Below are 11369 nucleotides of genomic sequence, written 5' to 3' on the forward strand. Positions count from 1 at the left end.
TCAAGTAATTTAAATTTATAATTATAGCATTAATCATAATAATGATTAAATCTAACAAATCAAGTAATTTAAATCGATAATTATAGCATTTCTAATTCAATTGAAACATTTACTGATCATTAATTTTATAATTACTCAAATTGATTAAATTTGTTTATTAAATATTAAACCAAATAGTATAAATTATATTTAGCAAAAATACTAATTAAATAATAATTTCTTACCTGCTCGTTTGAAACTTGTCCGAAAATGTTGTGGATGTACTGTTTCTTCACATTTATATATAATAATATACATTACTATTATATATGTATATATATATATATATATATATATTATAATACTCAAAAGTGGCACCACTTGCCACCAAAAGAAATAGTAGCAGCCCATGTGTGCTGCCACTTTAAAATTTTTTATTAAATTTTCTTTTATTTTAATTTTTAATAACTTTTGTTAATTTATAATTTGATCCCCTAACTTTTTAAAGTTTTATAATTTAACCCCAATTATTTTATTAAGTTTCAATTCAGTGCCTAGGACTTTTAATATATTCATATTTCAACTCATAATTTAATTCTCAACTAAATTTTTTTAATAATTAGCAATTAGTCCTATAATTATATATGTATTATAATCTTTCGGGCGCCACAAATAAACACATAATAACAATTTCACAGATATCAAGGTAATTCAGATAAATAATTAACAATTCATGATGAGATATATAAACAACAAATATATACTATCCGTACATATATATATATATATATTTAATTACTATACTTACCTTAAATCTCAAATGGCTACGTTAATAGACGGAGCAACTCAACCCTCTTCTTTATTCTTGTGTCCTATAATATGTTATAATACATATAATCAATATATTATAAATATCACAAATTTAAAACAAAAAATTACATAAAATTTGTATATGCTCCAAAAAAAATTTAATATTTTATTTCTATCAAAATTCAAACTTCTATTTTATTTTCTTTTGAATAACTAGACATTTTTAACACCGTAAGTATATAACTAATTTTTAATTAGTTCATAAGAATTTATTTTATCGAACCCCTCATAATTTTATAGCTGTCATTCTAAATAATATTTCTGAATTAAATTATTATAAAGATTTCATATTCCCTTTAATAACCATAATATTTTTCAAATATTATATCCTAATATTTCTATAACTTTCTATCAATTTTTCACTATTATATAATTAAGCATTTAATTAATAGACCCGATGAAATTGAGTAGATTAATTATGATAATAATTAAATGTAATAAATTAGATAATTTAATTATCGCACTATAGCATTCTTAAAGCAAATGGGTTATCCAATCCATCGCCAATTTACAAATAGTCCAATCATAAAATTTTTATTTAAAACATTATATTGGATAATATGAATTACATTTATTAATTAAAGTAATCAAATAATATATTTATATAAATTAATAATAATTGAAAATCAAGATTTTTCATACCCGTTCAGTTCACACCTCCGAGTGTGTGTGTGCGCGCAGCAAAGTTGGATGTTATGTGTTGTTTTAGAATACTTAAGTAATGTATATGTCTATAGGCTGCGAGTGAGGAGGTGGGTGGGAGCACGTGCTGCTGCCCCCATTTTATTTCTTAATTTTAATTTTTTTAATAATTCCATTATGATTTCTAATTTTCTTATTTATACAATTTGCTCTTAAATATTTTATTAAACTTTATTTTATTTTTTTTAAATTTTAATATATTCAAACTTATTCGTGATATTTTTTTTTAATAATAATCAATTAATTTCTTTTTTTTTTAGGAAAAATGTAATCTTCATAAATGAGTAAAATTATAGTACAACCACGCTCTCATCTAGGCACTATCCTCAATAGGCCAATGATGTCATTTTGTGTATAATGCACGTGTACTCACAGAACTAGCTAACTCAATGCTAATTATTCGGTGCCGAATATCCTCTACATTTAACCTAGCCAATGTAGAAGGCAGTCTCTCCTCATGCTCGAATCTTCTCATATTGCGCTCCTTCCATATATGATAAACGCACGAGGCAAGTAATGCACGGTAGGAGACATTGATGATGTGCTTCCCTCTCCATTTTTTCGTCCCCCAATCAATATCACTTGCCCAATCCCTATTGGGCCAAGGGAACCTGGTAAGCTATCTGACAGAGCTAATGCAACGTCTGCTACATCTGCATCGGAAGAATAAGTAGGTATGTGATTCCACCATATCCTCATTACAAAGTACACAGTTCCCAAGATGGGACAACCACGGCTTGTCTGTAGTGGCCAACTTTTCCAAGATCGCTAGCCATAACATATGTCGAGGGATCTTCAAAGAACCCAGAAGTAGCGAAGTTCAACCTACTTTCGGTTCAGGCGGCATCATAAGATGATAAATGTCCTGGGTCGTAAGACTGCTCCTAGGGAATCTCCATACTATGCGGTCATCACCTCTAAATATTTAGGGTAACATGAGCGTAATCTCTAAATACTCTCTGTCCGTAATTATCAATTAATTTCTGGATTATGTATAAGGGAAACAAATTTTTTTTGTTTGTTTTTGATGAATTGAGACTTCATTTGAAAAATTCAAAATAGATAGATTGAATGTGAGAAAAAGGTTGTTGGGGGTGGAATAAAAAGCAACAAGAATTAGATGTAGTAGGGCAGGGTATGAGTGTATGAGGACTTGTATGAATTTTCTTGATTCTCCAGCGTGGCCACTGTTCTTGTAACTTGAGTCCAAGCTTGGCAGGTCACATTGAGCAAATGATTTTGGATCCATACAGCAGCTAACACAGAATCACTCTCCAAAATGGCTTTATCAATCTTTGTGCTATCCAAAGCATATTTCAACGCCAAAACTCCTGCAGCCATGACCACAGATTCCCTCACTTTCCACACTTTCTCTTCTTGTCTTAACCTATTTATGAACAAACTTACGTATATGGTTTAGAATTGTGTCCAAGGGAATTATTGTCTTTTTTACCTCATGCAACTCATGACCCTTTAACGTATTTGGGGAAAAATCAAAATAGTGGCAACAAAACAAAAAATACACCCACAAATCCTACACTTCTTTTTTTTTAAATATATATATATATATATATCACCAATAGTCTATCTATCTCGAATAATAAAAGTACAAACTTCTTTCATGTAATTTACCTTTTCTATGATATTGAAAATGAATAAATTATCTTTTTATAAGAATAATAATAATTTATGTCTTTGTCTTTTTTAAAATAGAACAATTTTCCTTCATGTTTAAAGAGGTAAATTGCTTTATTTTAAAAAATACAGGGAGGTACTTTTTTTTTTTTTTTTCATAGAGGGTGTTTTGCACATTCCCTATATCACATAACGGTTGCTTGTATCTTTTCCAACTATAAATTGTCCCGAAAGAAGACATGATTGTTTCATTATTCAAATCATATTTTTTGTAAGAGATAATTACAATATCGTCTTTACAATTTTAATAACGAATGAATTTATTTATTAAACAAAAATAAATATTAACGATATTACATTTAATTTTTCAAAATCACAAAAAATTCACGTATAACTATCTCTTCTGTGATGCCCCATTTTTGTATAATATTTATATGACTTACTCCTGTCTTTGAGTAGACTATTGTGACCCCGCCAAGTCTTCTCTCAAGTCCAAGGAGACGGCCTCGGTCGTCTCTGGGAAGTTTCTCGCTCTCTTACCTAAAAGCTGCCTTAAAGTATCCCATGATAATAATCACAGGATAAATAGTTTCATATGTCTTAAAATATGTTAATTCTCCAGGCGTACATGCCATGCTTTAGTTCATCCCGACAGTGGGTAGAATAAGAAAAGGGTTGAGAATATACGTACGGTCCATAGATGGCAGCCGAACACGAAGCAATAGGCGGCGAAAGATGAAAGTTCTTGATCCTCAAGACCCTCTTCTTCATAAGTGGAACAAAATATTTATAGTTTGTTGTGTGATTTCCTTATTCCTGGATCCGCTTTTCTTCTACGCACCAGTGGTTGATGCCAAGAACCTGTGTCTATCCCTGGACAAGAAACTGGAGATCTCTGTTTGTGTTCTTCGTACATTCTTTGACATTTTCTATGTGCTTCATATTGTTTTGGAGTTTCTTACTGGATTCGTTGCCCCTTCTTCTCGAGTGTTTGGGAGGAGCGAGATAATCGATAATGGTAGAGCAATATGCTTACGTTATCTCTATTCCTACTTCATCCTAGACATTTTATCAATTCTTCCTCTACCTCAGGTACATATTCATTAATTATTATACATTACTATACATTCTGTACGTACGTTTCGAGCACCAAACAGCGTCACTGTATACCTCGTACTGATCAACTCCTCCTCCTCCTTTCCTTAATTGTTTCTATCGTGTGTCAGGTAACCGTGATGACCATTGTAAATGCCCCAATTTCCCTGGCCACAAAAGACCTCCTTAAGATGCTTATTTTCGCGCAATTCTTCACAAGAATTCTTCGGATTTATCCCTTATACAAGGCGGTCAATAGAAGTTCACGCAGATTTAGTCGAACGGCCTGGCCTGCAGCCGTTTACAATCTCCTTCAATGCATCCTTGCCAGTCATGTAAGTTAATTTCTTCCTTCTTACTATGGAGGTTGTTCATGTAAGTATATACTAGCTAGGAGATTGTATAATTAGGATATGATTATCTAGTTTCTAGTTTATGCTCTCTTTCTATGTACAAAATAGATATAGGTATAATCACATGGAGACAGGAGATCAACTAGGAGATGCTTTTATTACAAAGAAAGACTATATATAATTGGGACTCGAGTGGATTATTCTCTACAACAAGTTTGCTCAATTAATATCCATGCTTTAGTTCGGGGGGGAGAGTTGAAGAGAACGCAATTGTATAATATATGTATGTTAGGAATGATAATAGGGATTTGATTACTTCTCTCTCCTAGTCTAGGGAAGAATCCAATTTACAGGTGTCTGCATATCTCGTTTGCAACATCTGATCCAGCGGGTGTCTGCAAATCTCGTTTTCAGGTGTTTGGAGCACTGTGGTACGTGATCGCGATAGAACGCAAGGAGAGATGTTGGCGGATGGCATGTGGTGATCATAACGGTTGTAAGTTAGAGGATCTTTATTGCGGAGTGGGCCGTGGAGACACTTCATTTCTGAATTCTTCATGTCCGCTTCTTGAGCCTGACCAGATAATGAGCCCTGCAGACTTTGACTTCGGCATGTTTCTTCATGCTCTTAAGTCTCATGTGGTTGAACAAACAGACTTCACTAGGAAATTCTTCAATTGCTTTTGGTGGGGCTGGCGAAATTTGAGGTTTTCCACTGCTTCAATCTTATAACTTATTTCCTAGTGAAGTCTGGATTGAGGTTCAAACTAAAATATGCTTCTTTTTTTTTTCAAAATTCTGGTTTGTTGAGTGCAGTTCATTGGGTCAGAATCTGAATACAAGCAATTCTGTAGGAGAGATTATTTTTGCCCTGCTCATGTCCGTCACTGGGCTGGTTCTGGTTGCGTCAGTCATCAGCAGCAGCATACAGGTGACACGACCCTGACGCATCTAAAACCTTGACTGACAAAATTATAAGATATGTTACTACTAATTATTTCCTACCTACGCTTATGAGTCTTTCTTGTTGCAGCAATTTGTACAGTCCATCACTGGTAGGTTAGAAGAGGTGAGAATGAAGCGTCAGGATATTGAACAATGGATGTCCCAGCGCATGCTTCCAGAGGGCTTGAGGGCTCGTATACGACAATACGAGCAATACAAATGGCAACAAAAAAGAGGCGTTGAGGAAGAATCCTTGATCAGTAATTTTCCTAAGGATTTAAGGAGGGACATCAAGCGCCATCTCTGCTGGAATTTATTAACAAGAGTTCGCACACTTCACAATCAATTTCTACTTGTTTCCAACCTGTATCTTATCGGCATGTTAAAGTTGTTATCTAATCATTAATTATAGGTGCCGCTGTTTGAGAGAGTGGATGAGCAGCTGCTGGATGTAATGTATTCTCGTCTAAAGCCTGTTCTCTATGTGGAGAACAGCTATATTTTTCGCCAGGGAGATCCTGTCGATGAGATGCTATTCATAATGAAAGGTAGCATATTGTCAATGTCCACAAACGGTGGCACAACTGGTTTCTTCAACTCGTTTCATCTAACCGCCGGAGACTTCTGTGGAGAAGAACTTCTGACATGGGCTCTAGAGGACAACTCTTCTTCCAGCCTTCCTGTCTCAACCAGAACCGTGCGGGCCTACAGAGATGTTGACTGTTTCTGTTTAACGCCGGATGACTTGAAATATGTCATGTCCCAATTTAAACGTGTTCACGGCAAGCAGCTGCAGCACACTTATAGGCAAGTTCAGAGATCAAGTTTCCATAGCTTAACAAGAGACTACTCTCATAACTATTCATAATTTAGTCTTTCTCCAAAAAAAAACTTGCTTCAGGTATTATTCCCAGCAGTGGAGGACATGGGGTGCCTGTTTTATACAAGCAGCATGGCGTCGGCATTACAGGAGGAAGATCGAAAAGACGCTGCGAGAAGCAGAAGACAGACTGCAGAATGCATTGGCCAAGGAAGGATCAGGGAGTTTGCCGAGCCTTGCTGCAACCGTTTATGCATCAAGATTCGCCACCAATATGCTAGGAAACTTGCGACGTAATCATCCACGTAACACAATTCCATCTCCAAAATTACCACCTCTACTGCTTCACAAGCCAGCTGAGCCTGATTTTAGTGCAGAAAATCCTTCATAAAGCTCGGTGATTGTCAGAATAGTTACGGGAGGAAGAAAAAATTGAGTTCTCTAAATCTTGATTTTATGCCCGGAAAAGAAACATTCTCGTCCTATAACTTTGGTTTGAATTCACATTGGTCCTTCATCTTTCGTAATATTAGATTTAGTGTTTTTATCTATCAATTTTGTGTAAATTTGGTCCTTTACACTAATTTGACTTTTTTACTCTTTTGATGATAAAGTCTAATAATTCATTCTAATACTTTAAATGTAATATAAATAAATATTTTTTTAATAAACTTAAATTCTTATACCATTCACTTAAATTAAATCTCATATTTTGATTTTATTTTATGTTCTATTTAATAGTATTTACATGTGTAGTGATTAATGTTTTTAGCATGTGAAAAGGTTCATCTGCTAAGTATAAGAAAGTATATTTTAGAACAAAATTTACTTTTTATTCTCTAGTTTGTGCATTTGTTGTTTTACAATACACACCTATCATACATGTGTTTGTAACACAATTAATAATTTAGTTTATTTTATAAAGATTTTTTTTTAAACTCTTATTGTTAATATTTATGGCACAAATTCCTTTAGCCCAGCCCGTCTGACTGGATCGTTGGGTCTGATCCGCCTCATGATGCTTGGTCCATTGCTCCAGTTCTGGCCCATTCCCTGACCCAATCCACTAGGATAACCCGCTTCGCCCCCTTTTATTTGGGTCTGTCTCTTCCTCTCTCTGTCATAACCCTAATCCCTTTCCCGACACATCGTTTCTCTTAGTCTTCTCTCTCTCTCTCTCTCTCTCTCTCTCTCTCTTTTTCTCTCTTAGTCTTCCACGGTTTTGCGCTCTTCGGTTGAGGCGGAATATCGCAGCACGGCCTCCACCGTTCGTGAATTGCTCTAGCTCTCCTTTGTTTTGCATGATCTTGGCATTCTTGTCACTCTCTCAATTCCTTTTTGGTGCGACAACAAAGCCGCTTTGCACATCACCACAAATCCCGTGTTCCACGAGCGCACCAAACATCTTGACATTGATTGCCATTTGGTTCACGATCAGTTCAAGCTTGGCCTCATCTCACCAGCTCACATTTTTGGGTCTGATCAAATTTGCAGATCTCTTCACCAAATCTCTTCCTGTTGCTAATTTTGCCCAGTTTCTATCTAAGCTGGGTCTCTCTTCCTCGGCTCCATCTTGAGGGGGGCTGTAGCAAGTTCTGCAGCAAGCAGCAGCACACCTTGAACAACCAAGTAGCAGCACTTTTGAAGACGATGTACAGCATCTATTTATTTATCATTTTCAGCTAAAGTCGTGTTTTTTGTACTCAGCATTTTTATTAGTAATACAACGTTCTATTTTGTTGAATCAGTTGCCAGCTGGAGTCCAAGTAGGCACGTTAGTTAGAGGTGGTTAGTTTCTTCTTGTACCAACACTCTGTTGTTGTATATAGTTTACGTGTCAGTAACCTCCTCTCTTCAGTTTTTTATGAATGAAGCATAATTTTTCATTCTCTAATTTCACTGCCATGGATGTACTCTGTTCCCCACGACTCAAATTCTCAAACATTACATAGGCAGGAACAAACTCAATTGTATATGTACAAAGAGGTAAATAACGGTATGGTAATAACAAATGGGAGACATAAGAAAATAGCCATATTAGAGAACTCTTATTTTAGCAGTCTCCCGTAACTATTCTAACATTCACTGAGTTTCTATGAAGGATTTTCTGCACTAAAATCAGGCTCAGCTGGCTTCTGAAGCAGTAGAGGTGGTAATTTTGGTGATGAAATATTGTTATGTGGATGATTACGTCGCAAGTTTCCTAGCATATTGGTGGCGAATCTTGATGCATAAACGGTTGCAGCAAGGCTTGGCAAACTCCCTGATCCTTCCTTGGCCAATGCATTCTGCAGTCTGTCTTCTGCTTCTCGCAGCATCTTTTCGATCTTCCTCCTGTAATGCCGACGCCATGCTGCTTGTATAAAACAGGCACCCCATGTCCTCCACTGCTGGGAATAGAACCTGAAGCAAGTTTTTTTTGGAGAAAGACTAAATTATGAATAGTTATGAGAGTAGTCTCTTGTTAAGCTACGGAAACTTGATCTCAGGACTTGCCTAAAAGTGTGCTGAAGTTGCTTGCTGTGGAGACGTCTAAACTGGGACGTCACACTTTTCAAGTCATCCGGCATTAAACAGAAAGCCTCAACGTCTTTGACAGCCTGCACGGTTCTGGTTGAAATAGGAAGGCTGGACGAAGAGTTGGGGTCCAGAGCCCATGTCAGAAGTTCTTCCCCACAGAAGTCTCCAGCCATGAGATATACCGAGTTGAAGAAACCAGTTCTCCCACCGTTTGTGGTCATAGTAAGTATGTTACCCCTCATTATGAATAGCATCTCGTCGACGGGATCTCCCTCACGAACAATAAAGCTGTTCTCCGTGTAGAGAACGGGCTTTAGACGAGAACACATTGCATCCAGCAACTGTTCGTCCATTTTCTCAAACATCGGCACCTATAGTGATTAGCTGACAACTTCAACATGCTGATACAATAGAAATGGAAATAAGTAGAAATTGAGAAGTGTGCTAACTCTTGTTAGTAAAGTCCAGCAGAGATGGCGCTTGATGTCCCTCCTTAAATCCTTGGGAAGATTACGGATCAAGGATTCTTCCTCAACGCCTCTGTTTTCTTGCCATTTGTACTGCTCGTATCGTCTTATACGAGCCCTCAAGTTCTCAGGAAGCATACGATGCGACATCCACTGTTCTGCATCCCGACGTTTCATTCTCATCTCTTCTATCCTAACAGTGATGGACTGTAAATATTTCTGCAACAGGAAAGACAAAGCAAACAAGCAAGGTTTAGGTAAATAAGTGACATTTCTATCAATTTTGTCAACGTTTTAGATGTGTTACCTGCATGTTGCCTATGAGCAACGAAAACAGAACCAGCCCAACAATGGAGATGAAAACGGCGAAAAGAATCTCTCCTACAAAAGTGCTTGTTTTGAGGTTCTGACCCAATGAACTGCAGTGAACAAACCAGAAAAGGCATTTTAGTTTGAACATCAATCTAGCAAGGTGATGAAATTCTTGGTTTAGGAAGCTTGCTGTTTTATACTAGGAAATGAGTTTAAGATAATGAGGCAAATATTTAGACAATCAACCTCAAATTTCGCAATCCCCACCAAAAGCAATAGGAGATCTTCTTAGAGAAGTCTCTGTGTTCAGCCACATGTGACTGAAGAACATCAAGAAAGATGCCGAAGTCAAAGTCTGCAGGGCTCTTTATCTCATTAGGCTCGAGAAGCGGACATGAAGAATTCAGAAATGAAGTGTCTCCACGGTCCTCTCCACAATAAAGATCGTTTAAGTTACAACCATTATGATCACGGCATGCATTCCGCCAACATCTGTCCTTGCGTTCTATTGCGATCAGATACCAGAATGATCCAAAGACCTGACGAACAAGATTTCCGGTAAGCAATGCATTTAAGTGTAACTTCTACGAGTGTCCTCAGTGAGAAGAAACTTACATGACTGGCAAGCATGTAGAGTAAGAGATTGAAAGCAGCTCCAGCCCAGGCCGTTTCAGTAAATAGGCCTGAAGTTCTATTGACCTCCTTGAATAAGGGATAAATCCGAAGACATCTTGGGATGTATTGTGCGAAAATAACGATCTTCAGGAGGTCTTTGGTGGCCAGAGAAATTGGAGCATTTACACTGGGGATCACAATCAGAATGACCAGCTGACAGACGAAACAATGAAAGGAGTTAAGTACGATGTAACTAGTTTTACTTTAATAGTTTTATTTGATACTAAACAGAATGTAGTAATACCTGAGGTAGAGGAAGAATTGACAAAATGTCTACAATGAAGTAGGACGAGAGATACCGTTTGGCTATAGCTCTACGATCCTCGATCAGCTCACCCCTTCCAAATACTCGAGTACAAGGGGCAATGAATCCAGTATGAAACTGCAAAACAATGTGAAATATGTAGAAAATGTCGATGAATGACCGGAGAACACAAGCAGTGATCTCCAAATTCTCGTCCAGAGATAGACAGAATTTCTTGGCATCTACGACTGGTGTGTAGAAGAACAGCGGATCCAGGGATACTGCAATCAAACAAGAAATAACAAATATTTTGTTCCACCTCTGAAGAAAAGGCCCTTGAGGATCAAGTACTTTCTTCCTCGGGCTTGATTTTGGCCTATTGCTTCGGGTGTGGCCCCAATCTATGGACCGTATTCTCAAGTTTTTTATCCTTTCAGAACTTCTGTCAAACGCTCTCCTTATTCCACCGACTATTGGTCTGAAATTTGGTTTCCTTAATGGAAATAGCCCGCGATTCGACTGCCCTTCAGAACTGAAAGAACTCTCGGAATTGCAGTCCTTGAACCTGAACGGGATTGAGTACATAACACTATAAGCATCAGGACAGAGAAATCTATTACAGACCAAGTTGAAAGGCAGAGGCACGACTGTCAGAAAAACTACATGTTACTTGAACTAACCTTACATATTTCTTTCCACTGATATTCATAGTTCAGCTGATGTCGTTCAAGATTTCCAAGATGAAAAATAGC

The 11369-nt window shown here is 36.8% G+C and overlaps 2 protein-coding genes across 2 annotated transcripts in view; one reads left to right on the forward strand and one right to left on the reverse strand.

The window, feature by feature from the left end:
• Window positions 3739-7005, forward strand: LOC105173087 (cyclic nucleotide-gated ion channel 1-like). The gene is given in 8 exon segments (XM_011094737.2): window positions 3739-4278; window positions 4413-4616; window positions 5049-5341; window positions 5451-5565; window positions 5668-5904; window positions 5992-6386; window positions 6481-6712; window positions 6714-7005. Coding segments are annotated over 8 exon segments (1920 nt in total). The 5' UTR covers window positions 3739-3921; the 3' UTR covers window positions 6801-7005.
• Window positions 8269-11369, reverse strand: part of LOC105173088 (cyclic nucleotide-gated ion channel 1) — a gene marked incomplete in the record, with an annotated part of 3784 nt that continues 683 nt past the window's right edge. Inside the window, 8 exon segments of the mRNA XM_020697570.1 lie at window positions 8269-8802; window positions 8896-9290; window positions 9369-9605; window positions 9694-9805; window positions 9945-10237; window positions 10314-10526; window positions 10618-11182; window positions 11298-11369. Of these exon segments, the coding sequence (XP_020553229.1) occupies window positions 8493-8802; window positions 8896-9290; window positions 9369-9605; window positions 9694-9805; window positions 9945-10237; window positions 10314-10526; window positions 10618-11182; window positions 11298-11326 (2154 nt within the window).

The sequence above is a fragment of the Sesamum indicum genome, linkage group LG11 (assembly GCF_000512975.1).
Source record: "Sesamum indicum cultivar Zhongzhi No. 13 linkage group LG11, S_indicum_v1.0, whole genome shotgun sequence".
Taxonomy (NCBI): Eukaryota; Viridiplantae; Streptophyta; class Magnoliopsida; order Lamiales; family Pedaliaceae; genus Sesamum; species Sesamum indicum.